This window comes from Brassica napus, chromosome C8 (genome assembly GCF_020379485.1).
Source record: "Brassica napus cultivar Da-Ae chromosome C8, Da-Ae, whole genome shotgun sequence".
Classification (NCBI taxonomy): domain Eukaryota; kingdom Viridiplantae; phylum Streptophyta; class Magnoliopsida; order Brassicales; family Brassicaceae; genus Brassica; species Brassica napus.
In genome coordinates, this window is record NC_063451.1 from 32083327 (window position 1) to 32107754 (window position 24428).

At 33.5% G+C, this 24428-nt stretch overlaps 3 protein-coding genes across 4 annotated transcripts; all 3 read right to left on the reverse strand.

Annotated features, from left to right (window-relative positions):
• Positions 1-4439: 4439 nt before the first annotated feature.
• LOC106408580 (E3 ubiquitin-protein ligase SIS3-like) lies at positions 4440-7343 on the reverse strand. 2 transcript variants are annotated; one of them, XM_048765900.1, is made up of 10 exons: positions 7098-7343; positions 6960-6998; positions 6638-6704; positions 6427-6500; positions 6009-6147; positions 5832-5924; positions 5687-5752; positions 5495-5614; positions 5162-5275; positions 4440-5029 (listed from the first exon to the last, which is right to left on the reverse strand). In XM_048765900.1, the coding sequence occupies exons 1-10, from the start codon at positions 7124-7126 to the stop codon at positions 4700-4702; spliced, it is 1071 nt and encodes a 356-aa protein (XP_048621857.1). In that variant the 5' UTR covers positions 7127-7343; the 3' UTR covers positions 4440-4699. The 2 variants fall into 2 exon arrangements, with proteins under 2 accessions (XP_048621857.1, XP_048621858.1); XM_048765901.1 differs by lacking the exons at positions 6638-6704; positions 7098-7343 and having other exon boundaries at positions 6960-6978.
• Positions 7344-11543: 4200 nt separating this feature from the next.
• LOC125591517 (aldehyde dehydrogenase family 2 member B4, mitochondrial) lies at positions 11544-14576 on the reverse strand. Its single transcript, XM_048765899.1, has 11 exons — positions 14282-14576; positions 14009-14146; positions 13733-13875; positions 13492-13645; positions 13180-13409; positions 13018-13107; positions 12768-12941; positions 12544-12681; positions 12319-12456; positions 12167-12228; positions 11544-11976 (listed from the first exon to the last, which is right to left on the reverse strand). The coding sequence occupies exons 1-11, from the start codon at positions 14355-14357 to the stop codon at positions 11703-11705; spliced, it is 1617 nt and encodes a 538-aa protein (XP_048621856.1). The 5' UTR covers positions 14358-14576; the 3' UTR covers positions 11544-11702.
• A 3405-nt stretch (positions 14577-17981) lies between these two features.
• On the reverse strand, positions 17982-22925 carry LOC106408936 (probable cyclic nucleotide-gated ion channel 16). The gene is made up of 7 exons (XM_013849619.3): positions 22245-22925; positions 21707-21922; positions 21316-21632; positions 21105-21216; positions 20725-20961; positions 20252-20646; positions 17982-20170 (listed from the first exon to the last, which is right to left on the reverse strand). The coding sequence occupies exons 1-7, from the start codon at positions 22725-22727 to the stop codon at positions 19810-19812; spliced, it is 2121 nt and encodes a 706-aa protein (XP_013705073.2). The 5' UTR covers positions 22728-22925; the 3' UTR covers positions 17982-19809.
• Positions 22926-24428: the final 1503 nt, after the last annotated feature.

Genomic DNA, 24428 nt, shown 5'->3' on the forward strand with positions numbered 1-24428 from the left:
TCATTCTCATGTGTGCAGGACATGCAGCCGAAGATCATAACAACCAAAGCGACAACCTCGGACAACAACCAATAATCGTTAGGATCATTAGGATGTGGCCTATCACAAACCACAAAAACAAAAACGCTTTCCTACGAACAACTTTCATTTGTCTTGACATCCAGGTTTGTCTAAGAAATACCATATTTTTTTACTCCAACTACTTTTGAAATGATTGCTTTTAACCACTAAACAGGAACAAAAAATGGAAGGGAGGGTGTCTTTTTTTCCGTCTGACAAAATATACCAACGGTTCAAGGAAGAGGAAATTTATCACATTAGATATTTTAATCTTCTTCCCAATAACCAACGGTACAAGCTTACTGTTCATCCATGCATAATCAATATCAATGAGACAACAATTATTACACAAATTCGAGAAAACATTCCACCAATTCCTTCATGCATATTCCGTCCCCAGCACTACACCCAGTTGATCAGCTTAGCAAGTGCCACCAATTTCTTCTCAGGTAAAAAAAAACCTATCTTACATACCAATAAATTCTCTATTTTTGTAACATAAAAAAATTGTTCCCACGGATGTTGTTGGCCGAATATGCCTCATCTAAGAAAGTGATATATATAACCACAACAAAAATACAAAGATCATCATTGGATTGCGTTTAGACAGGTACTAACATTTAATTAAATAAGATTTGTTTTTACCAAAAAATATATAATACAATAATTTTTTATAGATCCAAAGTGGTACGTCTAACTATCTGGAAAAACGAGGCAGCTAATTTCAGGGGATTAAACCGCATATTTACCCGGAAAAACCAAATCGTAATCATCACAAGTATCATTCCACGGTTACATGAAGGTAACAAACAAAACATAAAGTTTATGTCAAACTAAATGCTTATAAATATTTCACTTTTACAGGGAAACTATCACTCACAACTACACCAGGATCGCGCTTTTACTTTGACAGCGACATTGATATCATACAACGCTTCCAAAAGAGAAATAAACTGCGATCCTAAGCCTGATGGCATAACAAGACAGCAAATGACTCAGTCAAATGTTTTTAAATTTACATTAGTGCTTCCTACGTCAATTAAAATAATCATTGTATCAATAATTACCAATACCCATCGATAATATTTTTTCTATTTTTTTTTACATTCAATTATTATTTTAATCCTACTACTATTTTACATTTAACATAATTTAGAAAACAAATGTATTAATCTAATATGATATTTTACTTTAACATTTTCATAGAAAATAACCCGGGCGTAGCCCGGGAACAGCCCTAGTTAAGTAATAAAAGGGGAATATAAGCCTCGGATAGGATGTCCACGTAGGATAGAAAAATCAACCAATCAGAGAGTCCGAAGTTACCACGTCATCTCATCTCGTAAAAATATGAAAAAACAATGCGAAGGAAAGGATCGAATCCGGGTTACTATGACATAAATATATGAAGTTACCACTAAGCCATTGAAACTTTTTTGGACACATATACAAGAATCACTAAGTATGTAATCACAAACTCTTATGTACAGTTACAATAATATGAATTCAACTTTCAAGACTCCGATACTTTGTTTTGTAAAAAAAAATAAGTAAGTGACTAAGCTAATATATTGTTTGAAAGTGTGAGAACATTGACAAATATGAAAAAACATAGATTTTTGTTTTCGTGACAAATTTTCGTGACAAAGTTAAGAATTTTGTAAAAGTAAGTTTAACATATAAATTTTTGTGACAAATATGAAAAATCATAGATTTTTGTACAATTTTGATAAAACAACTCAAAACATAGTTCTCTAATGTCTTAATAATATATTATTTAAGGATGCAATAATTAAATATATCAATTCAATAAATTTTGTAATTTATAGACAAAACAATAACACAACAAATTTTGAAACATTTGTTTAACCTATCGATTTCTTTTCATGGGAATCCAACTAAACAAGATAGGGGAATATAAGCCTCAGATAGGGGAATATAAGCCTCAGATAGGCTGTCCACATATGATAGGAAAATCAACCAATCAGAGAGTCCGAAGTTGCCACATCATCTCATTTATTTTTTCGTAAAAATATGAAAAAACAATGCGAAGGAAATGATCGAACCCGGGTTACTATGACATAAACATAGGGACTTACCACTAAGCCATTGAAACTTTCTTGGACACATATACAAGAATCACTAAGTATGTAATCACAAACTCTTATGTACAATTACAATAATATGAATTCAACTTTCAAGACTCCGATACTTTGTTTTGTAAGAAAAAATAAGTAAGTGACTAAGCTAATATATTCTTTGAAAGTGTGAGAACATTGACAAATATGAAAAACATAGATTTTTGTTTTCGTGACAAAGTTAAGAATTTTGTAAAAGTAAGTTTAACATATAACTTTTCGTGACAAATATGAAAAAGCATAGATTTTTGTACAATTTTAACAAAACAACTCAAAACATAGTTATCTAATGTCTTAATAAAATATTATTTAAGGATGCAATAATAAAATATATCAATTCAATAAATTTTGTAATTTATAGACAAAACAATAACACAACAAATTTTGAAATATTTGTTTAACCTATCGATTTCTTTTCAAGAGAATCCAACTAAACAAGATAAAAAAAACAATTAGATTTCCAAATATTTAATTACCATTTTATTCAATTTTAATTAATTACAAATTGTAATAATGTATTTTTTTGAAGTTACGAAAAAATAATGTTCTTTCTTTATTACACTAGCATTATATATAGATTCTATATACACAAATAAATATAATATAACAACATAAGCTTGCTTTCCTTCGATTTTTGTTTTCGTGACAAAGTTAAAATTTTTGTAAAAGTAAGTTTAACATATAAATTTCCGTGACAAATATGAAAAAGCATAGATTTTTGTACAATTTTGACAAAACAACTCAAAACATAGTTCTGTAATGTCTTAATAAAATATTATTTAAGAATGCAATAATTAAATATATCAATTCAATAAATTTTGTAATTTATAGACAAAAAAATAACACAACAAATTTTGAAACATTTGTTTAACCTATCGATTTCTTTTCATGAGAATCCAGCTAAACAAGATAAAAAAAACAATTAGATTTACAAATATTTAGTTACCATTTTATTCAATTTTGATTAATTACAAATTGTAATAATGTATCTTTTTGAAGTTACAAAAAAAATAATGTTTTTTCTTTATTACACTAGCATTATATATAGATTTTATATACATAAATAAATATAATATAACAACATAAGCTTGCTTTCCCTGATTCATATGAAAACTTCTTAAGTTATCCACCAAAGCAAATTAATTTAATCAATCAAATTTTTAGAATACAGCAAATTAATATATAATTTTATTTTAAATTAAATTATTTAAAAAGTATATTTTCATTAAAAACAAAATAATAAATTAGTAAAACTGATTTGATGGTAATTTTAATGACATATATATATCAATTCTATGAAAGAAATAGAAGCTTAATATGAAAAAAATCTTAAATACAAAAAACTCTAAAAATTAACAAAAAAAAACTAATAAAAATTAAACTATGATATCACTTGAAAGCTTCTTAGACAATATTAATAAAATATTTAAGCGATAATTAGACAAATTTGATTTTCTTTTGCTAGCCAAAAGTTTATTATTAATTATCATTAGTTATTTCAAGATGTTTAAGAAAGGATGAACTATGAATAATACTTTGTAAAGCTGACTTAGATAACACATCTGCACATCCATTTCCAGTCTTTTTTGATGCCTAAATTCAATTTCTTAAGAGCAGTTATTCCACAAAGAGATCGTATGAGATATTGTTTTGATATTCAGATTTGTTTCTTGACTGTTAAGAACTTTGATAACCGTAAAAATGTCTCATTCGAATATGATATGTTTATAACCGAGTCCCCAACATGAGACAAGTTTGTTTAGAAAGTAAATAATTTCATTTTTCTTATATTATATAATAAATATATATTATTTACTGATAATAAAAATATAGTTATTCATCTATCACAAATATCTATGCAAATATGTGAATCAAGTACAACAATCAAACAACATAATGATTTCCACGAAGAAAATTTAAAAAATATATTTATGTTATATAGTCTTATTTTATATTTTTTAAATAATGTAATACAATATTATACATTATTTTTTTTGAATTGAAAAATACATATAATATCTTAAGCGGTTAAAAAATCTAGTATTCGTAATCACCTTACCAACCCTTTCAAAAACCTCTCGTCAATTGAATTTTGAGTGCAGGTTTTATGAAAGGATTAGTACAAAATCGATATGTATATGATGCATATTAACTTCGATGTATATAATGTATGTTAGTGAAACCAAATCACATGATTTGGGTAAACAAAATAGAAAATTGTTGTCAACCTGAAACCATAACTAAGTAAAAGATATATGAACATTCTCTACCTTAAGAGTCTGAACAAACAATTATTCATTCTTAAAAAATGTAAAGCCCCCCAAGATGTTTTCCTTTTTTCAACCACAATTTATTTACATTGCAAGACTGTCAAAGCCTCAAAGGTGAAAACTTTTCAAGGGGATCGGGGTAGACTCCAAATGTTTATTTTTTTTTCTACACCCTTCAATCAGTCAAAGAGTTAGTAAATGGTAAAATTTTCAGACTCAAACTTATTTTTCTCATCTCGTAGACAGAGATCCACCGGCCAAGACAGGAGGAACTCCAACATTCTCTGCAGTCTCCAGAGCTATGTCTGTGTGGACAGGGTGAATTACGGGTTGAAGTCTCAAGAAATAGCTCTCGCTTTGTGGTTGGCTTCTTATGTACCGAGCTTGTGTGTTCCCTTGTGAGGAGGGCTGTTGTGCTTCTGAGCTCTGGAGGTTGGATAATGCGCTGAGATCAAGATCTGGAAAGACCGAGCTCCGGCACCGAGGACATTTGACGTTCAAACGCAGCCACTGGTCTATGCACTCCACATGGAAATTATGGGCGCAAGGTAATCCTCTAACCTGTACAAATTTAGACAATTTCCGCTCATCTACGGAAAGCACGCAAGCACAGTATTGTACCGAACGCCTAGTGTTTATTAATATATCTACCAGAAAGCAATGGAGACAATTTAGAACAGAGACGTAAAGTACCTCATGCCCAATTTGGAACTCCTCTAAGCAGATTAAGCATTCGCCGCAATCATCTGGGACAGCTTTTAGCCTGAACTTTGGAAGTTCTTGAATGAGTGCCTCAACAGCTTCTGTCTGTTTTTCCAAAGCATCAACCATCAGATGTTAGGAATCATGCGAAGGTGATATGGTAAAAAAAGTAAATTTGGACACACTCAAATGATGCTTGAAAATAGAACTGTTGAGTATGTGAGATTGAAACCACGGATAGAGAACTCTTGGAGTCTCATATACATGTTAAAGGACCAAGTTACTAAATGCTTAACGTATTGAGAACAAAAGGAGGGGACTTGCCTGAGCTGGAGTCAAGTAAAGTCCAGGATGGTAAGTAGCAGCATCTTGACTCATGCTTCTCATCTCTTGGCCTGCCGCTTCAAAAGCCCAGTCCGGTACCCTGATCATGTCAACCACAATCTAGACACAAGAAAACAGACATTGATAAATACTCAGATGAGGGTCAGAAAGAAACACTAAAATGAAACTTACACCAAACTCTGAACTCGGAATTCCCTGCTGCGCACGTAGTGAGTGCACCTTTCTTCGCGCCAGCCACTGTCATCAAGCAAACTCATATTAGCGAGGTGTCCTCCTCTTCAGACCAGCAAGCAAAAAAGTTTGATGAGAGCCTTACCTTTCCGACACAGATGCAAGCAATGCAGAGGAGGCCACAGTAGCTGAACATCAGCCATATGAGGAAACCCCATTTTTGGCCATCTTCAGGTAACTATGGCAAGCGAAATACATAAAGCTCAGAAACAGGATTTGCAACAGGAATAATCCTTATGACATGATCATAAGAAGTGCTTACACAGCTTTTTGCCCTTGTAAACCATATAGTACCGATAACAGTCCAAGCCCACAGAAATGGATACAGCAGCAGAGATAGGACGGATAGCACCACCACTCTCCCACAAAACCCAATGTTTCGTTGTTGACTTCCAAAATCCCTAATATACAAGAATTCAATGTTAAATAAATTAACCAGACATTCTCATATAAACAACAAGAAGGAGAACGTTGCAACTAGCTAACTCTGAAATCAAACTTGCATTTCAAAAGATAGTGTGAAGAGTCTACAAGACTAATCTTTTTCAATGAGTTACAAAGCAAACAGCCTCTTCTTTCAATAACAAGTCTAGGAAGGAAACCATGAAGATTCTACAAATGGCAAAGCCTTCAAAAAATTCATGGTAACTCTAGGAGTAGGAGCTTTAGATGAAACTTACAAGCCAAGGCCAGCAGCAAGACCATTGTCAACAAACATAAAGACGCGGAAGATAAAGACGGTGGTGTAATCGACCTGAAGAAGTTAAGAGACAAGCAAATCAATGAACAAGTAAAAAAAAAAGATTTATGAGGAAAGGAACACAAAAGAACTGAAGCTAAACAGGTAAGAGCAACAAAAAAAAGAAGAAGCTGAGGTGAAAAGGCACCAACCACAATCCAAATATGCAAAGGGTAATCGCAGGCACTATACTTCTTCCAATTGAAAGCAACAATGATTCTACAAAGACAGATTAAGGAAACGGAAATAGAGAGGTCATCCAAATCAACCTTAAACCCCTAGAAAAAAAAAAAAAAAAGAAGAAAATTATTATAGTTCCTCAATTCCATGAGATGAACCATAAAAATGGGATCTTTAGGAGTAAACTACTCTCCAGCTCGATGCAAGCAAGAACAAATACGACAAAAAAAAAACAAAAATTTGCAGAACCCAACAAGCAGAGAGATATATATATATATATATATAAAAGGATACACACTGGTGGCAAGCATCGACAAGAAGAACCCATCGTACCTGCAACGTTACCCACACAAATCAGACACCCACGCAATCTCGAAAGTCGTGTCCTTTAGATGAACCCAAATGAAAGAAGAAAGATTGAAGAAAGCTCACCACTTGAAATCGACACCTCTCATCGCCATTAGAGAGGTGGAGGAGAGCTAAGATCTGAGAGAAGGAGAAACCCTGTGAGAGAGTTTCGAGATCGGAAAATGGTTGAATCGAATCCCAAGCCGTGGGACTCAGAATTCTCAGCTGATGCGGATTTAGGAGAGAAAGGAGAAAGAGATGGGTTTTGAAGCCAAAGTAATCTCTCGACTAATAAAATTTACAGAAAAAGGAAACCTCTCCCTCGGTTAGAAGGGTTCGAGCTCTGGTCGCCAACAACATTTTAATTTTTTTTTTTTTTTTTGTAACGGAACTTTCATATTAAAATGCATAAATAAAACAGAAGGTATGAGCTTTCACCAACAAGTTTTAAAAAATAGAACAACAAATAAAGGATGAGAGGACACCCTAAAGAAAGATCCACATAAGAATCTTAATCGAAAATATATGACGACAATTGCTAGTGAATATGATTGTCTCGGCCACGACGGCCTCGTTTTCTTTTTCCTCTAACATTAGTCCATTCCATATCTTGAATTTTTTGAGTTGGTTTAATCTGTCTTCCTCCTCTAGTTGTATTATAACCAGAAGTCGTTACTACCTCATCAAAACCATCAATTTTCCCATGTGTTGGGAGGATCTCTTGCTCCATGTGGAATTGCTGATGGTTGTGGGTGATTGGAGATGATGACTAATTAATTGCTCATTTTCAGATGTTTAAGAGCCCTCCAAAATGATTACTTTTGATGGAATTTCTTCCATAACATGTGACTGAAGATGAGCAGCATTTTCGACTGCTAACATAGGTAAAGTGTTTCCAATTTTTAAGCAAGAAGTAGAAATTACCTCATGCGAATGAGTGAACGTAGCAGGAACTAGGACCTCAAGAGGTGCATTGAATGAAGAGTTTGTAGTGATCTTGTGCACTAGATGGGCAGGAGTCAAGGGCGAGTTAGGCTCTAACACGCTCGCTAGTGTTTCTGATGAGTTTTGCAGTAGCTTATCTATCTCCACCAAATGGACCTCTTCATTTGGTACATGAACTTGGAGCGGAATCTTGTGGCTTAGAAGGTATAAGACACCTCTTTTTCCTTATGGCCAAGTACTCCACATCTTTCACAAGTGCTTGGGATCCATGTATACTCAACATAGATGTTGCCTTGCTTATCATCTAAAGCAATTAGTTTCGGAAAAGTTTATCCAACTCGACCTCTACTAATACTTTAGCTTCTCCCATATTTGTAGGATCTAACCTAGGCTTATGTGTAAGCATTGTCTCTCCCAGCCCAGATGCAATATGGCTAATTCATAATCTAGAAAAGCAGGAATCTGGGATATTTTTAAGGTTCACCCACACCGGTAAAATAGAAATTTTTCGGGGTTTTTAAGGAGTTAACTGGACTCCAAGGGGCAACAAAGAGGAGACAGTCATCAACATGCCAAACTCCTCATTGAATAACCCACTTGCGTATGCTTTCACGAGGAATATGGAACAAGAAAGTAGAGTCCCCCAATTTCCTACAAGTTATCCTACATTCCCGACCACATAACCTATTCAATACAGCTTGAATAAGACCACCGGAAGGGCTTGAACACCTATGGAATTGACCCATGATATATTCTTCTTTATTTTCAGGGCCTAAACGAAGAACCTTAGCAGGGATTGTCACCTGAGGAGTGCCATCCAGTCGATAAGTAGGCTCAGCAGAACGGAAGAGATTTCTCGCAGATTGATTCATACGAGCAGCCCAAGGAAATCGAAGACTTCCGTCATCTCTCAGTAGCGGTGGCAGAATTTTTTTCAACTGGAAGGTTAGACGTAATTTTCTATGGAATTATAATTTTCCTCTTCATATGCTTATGGCCAGCAACCGTAGCTTCATTAATTGAAGGCCAAAATGAGGCTATTTGGCTTTTTACGGCCTCCGAGATACCGAGCTTTGGAGTTGCAAGTTTCGGTGGAGTGTAGAAGTGGAGAGGTTTTGACCAAGCTCCTAAGGATCGGACAAAAACTGGTTCTTGCTCCAAATCCTCTTGCAAATCAGTAGCGGAATCAGTGACTCTATCAGTTGGTGGTGATTTCTCAACAACATCATTGAGTTCATGGAAGGGAGCTCGGCTGAGAGTGATGGTGAACCAGTGGAAGGGAGCTCGGCTGTTTCATTGTCAGATATTGCCGGAGGAGCCAAGATGGTTAAATCGGTTTGAAGCATCTTTTACCAAACCGAACCGCAGACCACGTCCTCAGCATTTTCAGTCGCAGACCCACCAGAATCCGCTTCAACCGTAACAGTCGGAGACACACCAGAACTCCCTTCAACTGTAACAGTTGGAGACACACTGGAACCTGCTTCAACCATAGCAGTGGAGATGCTCCGGAAGTCGGAGGATGCGCCGGTATGAGCTCTGACACAGCTCGTGTTGAATCATATTTTCCCAGGCTCGATGACCACCGATTGAGGTAAGGCCATCTAGGATCTGGAGCTTGCTTCAGTTCAAGATCAGAGATTACCGGAGACAATACTTCTTCAGCAACGGTGGTTGTGGCAGCTACAGCAGGATTTCATGCGTGAGGGTTGCAGAAGCAGAAGGGGTGGTGGTTACTGTAGATTAAGAGTTGTTAAGCGAAACTTCAGAAAGAAAATGAGCAAGGAGATCTGTCTCAGAAGACACCATAACTGAGAATCAGGGAGAGATCTTCAGTGGACGGAGCCATCAACGACGGTGGCCGTCGATTGATACAGAGAAAGCTAGGGTTTCGGAGTCGCTTTGGGAGAGATGTGAGAGAGCGCGTATCTATACGTGCCCGTTTTTGGAATTTAGAATTGAACATTTTAATTTTTTTGATAAACGTGTGAATCCAAGGGAAATGAGCATTTTTCGACTTCAAATATTCTTGTCGTGTTTTTTTTATATCCAAACGAAAGATAAATGTTAAATACAATCTAAACTAAAAAATAATTTGAATTATAGACCTAAACTCTGAATCGTGTGCATAAACCTACTTTGACTAACATCACGTTAGTCAACCTTAGACAAAACGACGTTGTTTTGTAATGGAAATTTCTTTTTTAGATTTGTATTTGCTGGGAACCAAACCCACAAACATAATGTAGTCTTATACTATGCTACAACACTTCTATTGTCTCTTTACTAGATTTAAAACATCTATATTTTGATTTATATATTCTAAAGAAAAATTATTTTTGTACACAAATTTTATTAAGTACAAATTATAATTGCATCAATAGTTATCTAATTTTGTTTTAATTTAGTTTACAAATTTCATTTTGAACTATTTTAAAATGATATTTCCCAAATAGTTATCTAATTTTAAATATTTAAATTTTAAAAAACTCTATATTTCAAATTTCAATAATTTAGATTTTTTTACATTATTTATTTTAAAAGTTAGGTTTTGATTTTTAAGAAAAAAATATAATCACTATTAAATATAGATTTTTAAATTTTAAATATTTTAAATTAGATAATTTAAGAAATATCATTTTAAAATTAGATTGAATAATTTATGAAATATAATTTTTAGTTTTATTACATGTGTAAAGTGTAAGAAACTTAAAATACATAAATTATTGATGCAATTATAATTTGTATTAAATAAAATTTGTAAACAAAAATAATTTTTCTCTTAGAATATATAAATCCAAATATAGATGTTTTAAATTTAATAAAGGGACAATAGAAGTGTTGTATCACAATAGTAAGTAAGATTGTATTATATCCGTGAGACCAAGGTTCGATTGTTTGACTCCCAGCAATCGCAATTTTTTAAACTATTTCTCCATTACAAAACGACGTCGTTTTGTCTTAACATAACGGTTGACTAACGCAATATTAGTCAAGCACACGATTCAGAATTTAAGTTTACAATTCGAATTATTTTTTAGTTTAGGTCGTATTTAATATTTATCTTCTTTTTAGGTATAAAAAGACATTATATGAATAGTAAGAGTCGGAAACGGCCATTTTCTCGTAATTCTAAAAGTTTTTTAAGTCTGAGGATTAATCACCACGAAGCCTGAAGGATCCACATTTTCATACCACTTAAAGCGTTCCAGGTGGCCAAGAAAAATTAAACTCATTGGGATACTGACAACTGTGAACCATTTACTATTAGACCAAGACCACTTGATTAGATATTATCTTTTAATTTTTTTGACAACACCACCTTTTAATTTACCTTTAAAGTTAACTATTCTAAATATTTTAAGTTTGCCATGAAAAACAAAACTAATCTAATAAAATTATTTATAAATAATTTATAGAAATTTATAAATTTAATCCTACTTTACTAAATTTCAAATTCAAATCTTAGGATATTTTGATTAAATGTATTTTTGAAAATGTAATTTTATAGTATCTCTAAATAACTTGCGACAAAATTTGGTAATGTTGCATTTTCAATTAATCATGCAAAAAAAAAAAAACAAATGAACCAGAAATAGTAAACGGATCAATGTAACCTTATGTAACATGAGAAAAACAAACAGTGAGAACTTGATCACACACACAGTGTTCACAATCTTTCCAAGTAACAAACCATGGCCTTATTTTTATTATTTAGGCTTTTAAGAAGAGTCTTTGTTTTGATCAGATCCATGCAGGGTTATTAAGGGGAGTGACGACTGCCTTGACCTGCAAGTAGTTGTTGAGACTGTAAATACCTTTCTCTCTGCCGTTGCCGCTCATCTTGTAACCACCAAAGGGGATGGCTGCGTCAAAGACATCGAAACAGTTGACCCAAACGGTGCCAGCTTTCAAAGCCCTCGACACCCTATTTGCAGTGTCCAGGCTCTTTGTGAAAACCCCTGCGGCTAGCCCGTACCTAGTGTCGTTCGCCCTCTTTATCACCTCATCAACATCACTGAATCCAACATCAACAAACCCCACATCACATATGTAAGGTTTAAGCTTTTAAATTAATCACCATTTTAACCAAAATTGTGCTTTATTTAGTTACTAGATCGGTGTAGACATCCCTACTAATCACATATCCGATCACTAGTGAAGGGGTAAGTATAACTTCAAGTTTATTGGTAGCTAGCTCTATGTACCTGAACTTCAAGATGGACTGGACTGGACCAAAAATCTCGTCTTGAGCGATAAGCATGTCGTCCTGTAATTAAACAGCGGTCAAATACCATAGTGAATTGGTGGTATAAACCAACAATGAAGAAGAGTATTGACTTGGACGAGTTGTTTATACCTTAACATTAGAAAAGACTGTAGGTTGGATGAAGTAGCCTCTGTCTCCAACCTGACCACCACCACATTCAAGAGTAGCATTGCTTTCCACTCCTGACCTTATGTACTTCATCACTTTCTCGAATTGCTTTGAGTCGACCTACACAAAACAAATCAACAAAATAAACAAAAGATAAAAAAAAAAAAAAACTCCTTTTAATACAAGGAGGGTGTATATATGTGTGACCTGAGGACCCTGTTCAATGCCTTTCTTGAAAGGATCACCAACCACACGTTTTAAAGCGCGTGCCTTTGCTTTCTCAACGAACTCATCATACACTTTCTCATGAACGTATGTCCGAGACCCCGCGCAGCAACATTGCCCCTACAAGAAACATTACTATCTCAAGAACTGCTAAGAAACTGACTAATAAGCAAGCTCAATGTTTATTATTATAATATTGACAAAACCTGGTTAAAGAAGAGAGCAAAGTGAGCAAGCTCCACAGCTTTATCAATATCGGCGTCTTCGAATACGATGAACGGTGACTTCCCTCCAAGTTCCAGAGTCACCGGCTTGAGATTGCTGTTAGCAGCCAGTCCAAGTATAACTTTACCAGTATCAGTCGATCCCGTGAAAGCAAGCTGGAGGAAAAAAGAACAATACAACATAAGTATAGCCTCTTCAAGAAGTTACGAGCAAGCAAATAGATATCTCCACCTTGTCTACATCCATGTGACTTGCGAGAGAAGCACCAGCGGTTGCGCCGAATCCAGAAACAATATTCAGAACACCAGGAGGAAGACCCGCCTATCACAAGAAACATTGTTACTTGTATTTGTCATCTTCATGAAGAGAATCTATTGCATGTATCTTACTTACTTCAAGGAAAAGTTTGCCGACGTAGAAAGCAGTGAGAGGAGTTTGTTCAGCGGTTTTGAGGACAATGGTGTTACCACAAGCAAGAGCAGGACCAACTTTCCAAGCAAACATCAAAAGAGGAAAGTTCCAGGGAATGATCTGTCCAGCAACGCCTATGGGTTCATGCAGTGTCTGAACATGATAGTTTCCGTCAGCTGGAACTGTAAGCCCATGAATCTTATCCGCCCACCCTACACATCAAACCGAAAACCAAGAACGTTCATTCACAGAAACTAGCAGCAAGACCAGGAACATTTCTAAACGATTTGATACCAGCATAGTAGCGGAACAATCTGGCGACCATTGGAATCTCTGCTGTTAGTGCTTGTTCATAAGTCTTCCCATTGTCCCATGACTCTAGAGCCGCGAGCTCTTCGCTGTGTTTCTCAACCAAATCAGCGAATCTCAACATTACCCTCGACCTTTCCTGCAATCCAAACCCACATCATAACCAATATGAGACCCTTTACACATTTAAAAACTCAAAAAAAAAAAAACAGTATTCACTACATACATAAGCAGTCATCTTAGGCCAAGGTCCTTCATCAAAGGCCTTCCTTGCAGCTTTCACAGCCCGGTTGACATCTTCAGCATCACCTTCAGCTACGTGCGCAATGACTTCCCCTGTGCGTGGATCAAGAGTCGGGAACGTCTTGCCTAAATCCCCAATGTTTAAAAAAAAACCAACGATTAAATAGTGAGACTCAAACTTTGCCTTCATTAATTACTCTGTTTCTGAACAGAGCACTCTGTTTCTTGAGGAAGATTCAAAGATGAAAACTTCACTCACCAGAAGCAGCGTCAACGAAGTTCCCATCGATGAGGAGCTTTGTGTAAGAAACTTGAACCGACGGGCTTATCACTTCTTCAGCTGCAGAAGAGGTTCCGAATCTCCGTACAATCCTACTTCCATTATTCAAATTTCTTCCTGAAAAATATGTTTTAAATTTTAATGCATCATAACTTCATAACCAATATTTCACCATAGATCCACGCATATAAATCTAATTAAAATTTAAAACATGAAGATAGTTTCGGATTGTGTTTCCTATGTGTGAGTTACCTTGAGAACGAGAGAGAAAGGGAGAGGAAGCTGAAAAGGATCGTGGCAATAGGGAAGACACTCTACGAGCCGCCATGGATGCTAAACTGCTTTGAGACTTCAAATTTCTTATCTTTTTCCTTGGGATTTTCTTCAAATGAAATTTATATTATGATTTGAAGGAGAAGGAAGGAATCCAACGGTTAAGATCTCACGCTGTATCTCTCACACATGTCGCTAAGTTGCACTCTCTTGGTGTGCGTTGCCGTACATTGAATGGCCATTGACAACTGAACCATATTGTCTGTTTTTCAATAAATTAGAAAATGAAAGATAAAAAAGGCATTAAATATTGTAATAATCAAGAAATTAATATATGTTTCTTATTCTGAAAGATAAGACAAAGAGCTATGCCTATGAGTTGGCATGAACTCTTATCTACCAATATTTATCTCTTCCATTTTTACCGCCATCTGCAAAAAGAATACTAATTAATTGTTGATATAGCTTTGAAATTATCAAATCAGATCATAATCAAAAAGAAATATACAAATGCAATAGTTGCATGTTAGGATGTGGTGTCGTTTTCTATGTGCGATAGTTGGGTCATCTCTTCTATATGTTTTTCATCTTTTCTTATAAATGACGTAGATTACTTTGGTGATGTGCAGTCCGTTGAATGTTTCCATAGATAAATTTTAATGTTTCATTTTTCTCATTTATTCCAAATTCATTTCAAGTTACATCGTTATAGTTTTCTTTTCATCCTCTAGGTACAGTGTTTTCTGGTTGTTTCAATTGATTGTGTTATCTTCATGATATCACTTTCATTCTAATGTAAACGTTTTTTTTTCATTGGTTCAATCATTTTGTGCATATCAAACAAATTTTTTTTGTCAAACAATATTATTGATGGAGTTGTTTGCATTAACGGCTATATGAACAACATCAAGCTTAATTCTCTCTTTAGCTTTAGATTTTTTTTTGGGTTCTTGACATCTATATTCATGTACTTCCGATATTTGTTTTCTGTTTAGTTGGACTTTTATGTTTTTCTTTCTTTCGTTGAGTTTAAAAGACTAGGAAGCAAATCGGTTTTGTTACATGTTCTAAATTATTTAATGGCAGTTATTTCACTTATATATTTTATTACTGTTTAATTTATAAGAAAACTTATGCTTTGATATTAAGTTTAGAGAGTTGCTTATGTAATCATGTTACGAACATGTGTTTAATGGTTTAATCTCTAAAACGGCTAAAGTAAATATATTTTTAATGAATAATTAGATTTATCATTATATAATTAACTATAATAATAATAAAACTATCATTATCTATTTTTGTTTATTAAATGTAAAATTATGAAATATTTCGATAATTCAATGTATATATTTATCAAGTAAACCAATGAAATATTATCATTATCTCAATTTGTTTTAAGTTTTCTTCTTAATTATCATCGAACTTTATTTTTTATTTTATTTTTACTTGGATTTGTGTGTTTCAATGTTTTTTTGGTAATTTAATACATTTTTCTGGTTCAAAAATACAAAGTAGATTAAGAGAGACCAAAAGTTCACATTCTTCATTGTCCAAAAAGGAAGTTCACATTCTTATTTTAGTTTATTATGTGTAATGTTTAATATGTAATTATGCTCTTATGATTTCATATTTTTATAGCTTTCTTTTGTACTAAGAAGACGTAGACCGAGATAAAAATTAAACAAAACTAAAATGATTAAGAATATAAAGAATAAGTTATTGTCATGTTTAAATCATAAGAAATATATTAATAACTATTAGTAAAACGATTATGCTCGTATGTGCGGGCAAAACACCTAATTAAACTTGTTTTTAGATAAATAAAATTATTTATAAAATCAATGTATTTGTAATTAACATTAAGCTGAAAAATGCATTGAAATTCTAAAATTAAACTTTTTTGTTTAACAAAAAAATGTTCAAGTGACGTAGAAACAGAGGAATATTATTTTCATTTTTATATAATTAATATATATAAATTAAACATAACAAAATATACATGCTTTAAAAAATTATATATCAAAATCATAACTTATACGCATTTGTTTCTGGGTTTCAAAGCCTAATTCAAATGTGAAACCTAACTAGGCTACAACAACCACAAGATAAGTCCATACCAATAAAAGCGGTGGTAAAGCTGTAGGAGCCAAGCATGCGTTGAATATAAATCAACACCAGACAATTACTTAAATCTCTAATGATGTTTATATATAAATGATGCTTACAGCAAATCAAGTCCGCACTCTGAAAATATCCTAAATGCATTTTTTACAAAAGGAAAATAAATCAATCAAGTATTAAAAGGTTAATATGAGTCTCATTTAGGCTGTCCACGTGCGATAGAAAAATCAACCGATCATATTATAAGTTTTTCCCACGTAAGCAGTAAATTGACTATGTTGGGCTTTGCGTTTTTTTTAAATCTGAAACCTCGCTGACCCGACCTCCCTTTTCTCATTTCTTCAAACCCTAATTTTCTAGATCGCTACCTCTTCATCTTCTCCCCTTTAATGATACCCTTAATAACTCAAACGTTTCAAAACCTTTACCACTGTCGTTGCTATACATATTGGATCGTCAAGCCAGGAATGGAACATCTCAAATCTCACTTCCTCAACTGCTGTTTCTTTGGTTGGTCTTGGCCGCCTCCTCCGCCTCACCCTCATTCCGACTTTTCCCTCCCTGCAAGTTATTACCAGTTTACCACTCCATCCAATAGTGTTTTCCAGCGATGCTCTCGCTTCCCCAGCTGTGGTTAATCACACCACGTTCGATGATCTTCGTCTTAGATGTTTGGGTTGCGTGGCTCCGTATTAACAAGTAAGCCCAATATTCACGATTCCAGTTTCACCGAGGTTATGTGTATTTAATCATCCAGCTTTGTGTATTAAATCATCCAGATCTATCGTTGTCAAAGCTTGAAATCATGTAATTTAGGATCTCATATGTCTCACTTTTGTAAGTTTTTGTAATAAAAGATTTGAAAAAGTGATATATTTACGTCTGATTTGTAGTAAGTAATTTGAAAAGTGGTATTTGTCATATGATTTGTAGTAAATAGTTTCATATATTGATCCTCACTAATGTGATTTGGCAGATTGCATGACAACATAATCTTATGATTCTCGACCAGTTTGAATGTTTCTTTGAAGGTCTCTTAGACGTTGATGCTAATAACTCTTGCGTTTGTTGTGTCTTAATGTATTTTTTTGAAGTACAAACAATCATGGCATACTTTATGACCCAATTTTGTTGATTGACTGATAGAGAGGTTGAAGCTTCTCTCCGGTGAGGAGAAGGACCCACACTCTGTCACCACCAAGCGGTTATGGGAGGAGCGATCAAAGTCAAGCCCTATATGAAGTAGATATTGAGGTCGTAGAACTTCCTGGCAAGCGTTTTGATTTGCAATCTACGGCATGATTGCAGGTTTATATTTGACGTATATTTAATTCCCTTCAGCTTTTTCTCTAAGCATAGTTAAGCCTGATGTTCTCTTATATTTAGAAACAATTTTAGATAATTAATGTATGTCCCAGACTCCTCTCGATATGTTTGGTCAGATGAGTGTTTGTTTTATGATAAATTTAAGGGAAAGATATGAGATGAATTTTTTTTTGGTCATCTAAATTATTAAAGTTTGAACAGGTGATTTAACCCCAGCTCCAAAAATGAAGCAAGGCTGAATAACAACATATGCCCAGAAACAAGATTTCAGCTTTTATGAAATTGCAGTTCCTTTGTGTAGGTGACTACAACTCCAATATGTTTTCATTTTTTCTGGCATTTGAAAAATTCTGTTTCTCCTTATTTCAGGAGGTCATTCAAGTAGCTCAGTCATACATTTAAATAACAGTTTCTCACTAAATTTATAAGGTATATACATTTGTTTCTTTGTGCATGATATAGCTAAATGACCACATTGAGAATGACCACAGAAGTAGAGTATTAAAAACAAACAAATCCCGCAGTAACCAATTATTTGCTTAGATACTGGTGGGACTAGCACCATACCAATCATCGTCTATTCTCCTATAGAAAAGCTTTCAATGGCCTACCAATAACAGCTACGTTATCTCCCTTCTTTATTAAACTTTTTAACACTAACTATATTATTGCATAAAGAGAAATCACAAACCCAACACAATCAAAACACCAATAACTTAAATCTTAAAATAAGCAACTTACAAATTCAAATCGACCAGTTCTCCTTTTTTGCTAATCATTCAGATAAAACCAGAAAAAAAATATCTCATACCAATCAGCTCAACTCAAACTCAACGGTTAATCAACAATTTAAGTCTGCAGCAACACAAATCCACGCTTGATTTAACAAAGCCAATGCCTTCACATAGTTTGTTTCAACAGGTTATACGCTTATTTTTATTTTGACATCAGGTATTGATATTATTTATTGCTCAACAAGATTCCATAATATTCTTCCTTAATGCTACACTAAGTAGAATCCGTAACCACTTCTGATCAATAATACTCTATCCGTTTCAAAATATATTTTCTAGAAAAATATTTTCTTTCAAAAAGATATAATTTTATACTTCCAAATGTACTATTATTTTGTCTACTAATAATGAAAATAGTGAATTTAAAAAATATTAATTGTATTTTTTAAGTCTCATTGGTTTAGAAATATATGAGATATAAAGTTACAAAAACTATGCATTAATAACTAAGTTTTAAAATGTTTTATAGTAATAATAATTTCTGACCAAAACATATAGTAATAATAATATTTCTTATAATTTTCAGTGTATTTAACACATACCCCAGTTTTAAAAGTTGTTTAATTTAAAGCAATGAGTATTTAAATTAGCTTTACTTATTGTAATTCTAAAAAATAAATTATAATAGTAAGAAAATATATTATGAAAGATTAAATTTCATATAAATAAAAACATAGAAAAGATTAAATTACATATAAAAACATATAGTAATAATAATTGCTGACATATAATATATTAATAATAAATGCTGACAAAAAATATAGTAATAATAATATTTCATAGAATTTTCAGTGTATTTAACACATACACCATTTTTAAAAGTTGTTTAATTTAAATCAGTGAGTATTTAAATTAGCTTTACTTATTATAATTATGAAAAATAAATTCTAATCGTATGAAAATGTATTATAAAAGACTAAATTACATATAAATACATAAATATGATATAAATAAAACATAACAAAGAAACATGTGATTTGGAGATTAATAATATATTTTCTTATTAACCTAAATATGTAAAAAAATATATTTTGGATAATAACTACGAGTTAACAAATTCTTTATTCATTTCAAATTTGTTCACCATCTCATACATAGTTTAGATAGTAAAAATATTGTAAGTTTTACTCATTTCTGATTCAATTTACTTTTTATGTTTTTATAACATATCAGTAATATATTGTATATAGATATTAAATACAACATTATTTATATAAACCCGGATGTAGCCCGGACAAAATCTCTAGTAAATTTAAAAGAAGAAAATCAGAAGAATCCTGGATCCTCTGGTTTAAACATTTTAGGCATCTTCAAAGTTGGATCATCAGGATCAATTCTGGAAGACCCTCTTTGGTTCCCTAAAACACCTCTCTTCGTATTAGCTGCAAACTTAGACGCTAATATCGTCGCACTCAAATTCTGATTGTTGCTGCTGTTGTCGTCTACGTTGTTACTACTTTCAGGCATGTCCTCTCCTCCGTATTGATCATCATCATCATCATCATAATAGTAATCGTCTCCTTCCTCTTGCCTAGCTAACTCCATAGCTAACTTCCTCTTCATGTACCGTCTCCATGCAGCTTGTATAAAACCAGTTCCCCAAGCCCTCCACTGATGCGAATAGTATCTGATCAACAGTCAAAACATCATAAATATCAATAAAACCTAGCGTGCGAAGCGAGAAATTTTAATTGTATTTTACTATTACCTGAAAGCATGTTGGAGTTTCTTGCTGTGGAGGCGTCTGAATTGGTTAGCTACGAACTTTAAGTCCTCTGCTCTGAGAGCGAAAGCTTCTACTTCAGAGAGAGTTCTCACGGTTCTTGTGGACAAGGGGAGATTCTGGTTAATGTTTGGCATTAAAGCCCAAGTTAAGAGCTCTTCCCCACAGAAATCTCCTGGTCTAAGCGTGATTGAGTTAAAGAATCCTGACCGTCCACCATCTGTAGTCGAACTTTCCATCTGGCCTCTAATGATGAAAAGCATCTCGTTTACAGGATCGCCTTCCCTTGTCACGTATGTATCTTTAGTGTTCAACGATGGAACTAAACGCTCGCATATTGCGTCTATGAGCTGGTCGTCCATCTGTGCAAAGAATGGCACCTGATTACAAAATAAATAAAAAATGTAGAATTAGGACTTATTACTTGAATAGGAAGTAATCAAAATATGGTGGCTTACACGGCGAACTAGAGCGAGACAGAGATGACGTTGGATCTGTCTACGAAGATCCAATGGTAGAGCACGGAGGATGGCTTCTTCATCGACTCCACGAGTGGTTAACCATTTGTATTGGACGAACCGCCTCACACGCTCTTGTAACTCCTGTGGCAATTGTCTGTGTCGCATCCATTCCTCTGTATCTCTTCTTCTGACTCTCCATTCATCTAACCTAGCCGTTGTCGATTGCAGATAGTTCTTCAAGAAAGTAAAAATCAATTTAAGTCTCCGTTGTTAAGCTCTAGAATATGCATAAGGAAAAAAAAATGATACCCACCTGACCAACATCTTAACATAAATAATGTATCAAAAACTATATGAATTAGATGCACAAAAATTACCTGAACATTGCCAATGAGATGAGAGAAGAAAACAAGACCAGCAACACAGATGAAACAACTGAATAAAGTCTCACTACTCAATGTACTAGCCGCAAGACTCTGTCCATAAGAACTAAACAAACCAAAGCAAGGAAACATCAGTACTGAAATTGCAAAAAAAAAAAAAAAAAAAAATAACGGTGGTTTTGATTTGATTGAAGATTAAGCTAACCTGAGATTGCGGAGACCCCACCAAAGACAGTAGAAGTATTTATCAAAGAAAGGAGAAGAAGTGACATCATTAGTGAAGGCATCACCAAACATACCAAACTGAAAATGTTGGTCATCATCATTACGTGCATCGCAGTTAGAGAGAACCCGAGTTATGCGCATCCAAGCTTGTCTGCCTGGATCCCGCAACGATCCACAGTCTAGAAACAAGAGATTACAAGACGGTGAATGCGTTGCGTTCATCTCCTTAATGCATTCTCTTCTCCAGCATTCGTGCTGTCTCTGGATCGATAAAACGTACCAAACCGAACCAAGAACCTAAAGGTGGAAACCAAAACTGTGAAACAGAAGAATTTTTCATGTGGAGGAAGACAAAAGGATTATATACTTACGTGGCTCACAAGTAAGTAGAGCACGAGATTGTAGGCTGCACCGGACCAGGCTGTTTTGGCTGCAACTCCAGTGGCTTTAATGATCCTACGGTTTAGTGGAAGCATGACGAGGATGCGAGGCACGTACTGTATCAGGACGACCAAGGAAAGTGTGTGGTTCTGATGTGCTGCGTATCTGAATTCTCCCGCATTTGGGATCACAAACCAAATCATTATCTGTGAAAAATAAGAAAATATAGCACATCAACAATAAATCCAGACTCTGATTTTGTAATATGAGGAATAGCAAAATGGTTTCATAATTTCACAGGTTTTTAATGGTTAATTTAAAATACAAATTTGTGTTTAAGTTTTGATCAAAAAAAGACAAGCATGCTGATCAAAACATTTAAATTTTCTTTCCAAATTGATTAGATTATGCAATTCCATGATTCCACAATTATAACGCACACATTTGTGTGTTTCATGATTACACATTATACGATTATGCCATTGTTACGTATCGGATCTTTAGAGAAGTGAAGAAAATGAATGGAACCTGAGGAAGAGGAAGCGTGGCAGCGAGGTCAATAATGAACTCGGATTTAAGGTAACGGATGGCGATTTCACGGTGGTCCATGACAAGCTCGCCGCGACCAAAGACTCTAGACGATTTGGAGACAAAAGCAGTTTTAAATTTGAGGAGAATGTGAACGAGGAAGGAGAAATCGGCTAGGGTACGGAAGAAGGTGACGAGGATGCCGAAACCGATGTCGATGGACATACAGGCCGTTCCGGCTTGGACAATAGGGAGATAAAAGTAGAGAGGGTCGAGGAAGAGCGCGAGGAGGCAGGTGATAAGGAAGATGTGGTTCCATCTCGTGATTAGGTCACCGCTTGGGTCGAGGGTTGTGTCACCTAGCTCGGAGAAAACGGATCGGCCGCGTTGGTTTTGGAGGTCGTTGTTGTTATGGTGGCGACGGGAGAAAGCCGTCGGAAAATTGCGGAAGCGTGCGGAGGTATGGAGGTGGAGGTTACTCATTTTTGGTTACGTGTGTTTGAAGTTATGGAAGGGAGACATTTGTGGGAGTGGAAGAATGAGGTAAATACCGGAGACAATCCCCTGTATATTAATTGAGAAGCATTTGAAAAATTAGAACCTTAATTTTGTATTAATTAAAAAAAACTCCAAATCCTATGTGGCACTCTAAATGCCTTCTAAATTTCATTTCAAAGAATTCTATAGCATCTAATATAAAGTATAGTTTAATCTAATGGTGTCACATTATTCCATAATTATATAACACTAAAGAACATTATATTAACCTAAAAATATATGAAGTGTGTATTTTTTCCTTAAATAAAAGCTAAGGAATTACCTAATATGATTTACATATATACGAGAATTAATGATTATGAATAATAAAGATTTGATAACAATTTTTGCATCTTTCTTCATTTTTGTTTAAATTTATATTATTAAAAAAACTTAAACAATCACATTAACCATATAATAAAAAAATTAGATTTTTTCTTATATGTTATATTTTGAATTTTTTAAAATGACTTTAAATTACAAAAATGAGGAAACATTTATATGTTATATTTTTTTAAACGACTTTAAAATACAAAAATGAGGACACCATATATGTTATATTTTTCTTATATGTTAGAATTTTCTTATATGTTATATTTTGAATTTTTTAAAACAACTTTAAATTACAAAAATGTAAGTTTTCCTTAAGTATACGACTAAAAACATTAAAATGACATGTATCATTTCGATGGTTGATTTGAAAGATTTCAAAACCATATGTAAGTTAAAAATCAAAATAATTCAACTGTGAAAACAATACTATTCACTTTTTCAAAATTGTGTTCGAGAAAAAATAAGGTTTTTATGTCATAATTTGTTTAATGTCCACTAGAGAACATTATATTAACCTAAAATATAAGAAGTGTGTATTCGTTCTCTAAATAAAAGCTACGAAATTACCTAATATGATTTACATATATATGGCAATTAATGATTATGAATAATAAAGATTTGATAACAATTTTTGCATCCTCCTTCATTTTGTTTAATTTTATATTATTAAAAAAATAAAAAATCACATTAACCATATAATAAAAAAATAGATTTTTTCTTATATGTAATATTTTGAATTTTTTTAAAAAAATGAGGAAACCTTATATGTTATTTTTTTTTAAAAACGACTTTAAAATACAAAAATGAGGACACCTTATATGTTAAATTTTTCTTATATGTTAGATTTTTTCTTAGATGTTATATTTTGAATTTTTTAAAACGACTTTAAATTACAAAAATGTAAGTTTTCCTTAAGTAGACGACTAAAAACATTAAAATGACATGTATCAATTCGATTGTTGATTTGAAAGCTTTCAAAACCATACGGAAGATAAAAGTCAAAATAATTCAACTGTGAAAACAATACTGTTCACTTTTTTCAAGAATGTGTTCGATGAAAAAAATAAGGTTTTTATGTTATAATTTGTTTAATGTCCAATCCGATCAACCCATGATATATTAATTATAGTTTTGTTCCATTATTTTTAATAAAAATTGATCCGATCCATCGGAAAAAAATTATATAATAACAACAAAAAATATTTTATATATATAAATAAAATGATCACATATATAAAAAAAAGCGCGCCACATCATCGTTTTGTGGGCCCCACTTTTAAAAAGTGTGAAAAAGTGTCAAGCCCATGGCTCAAA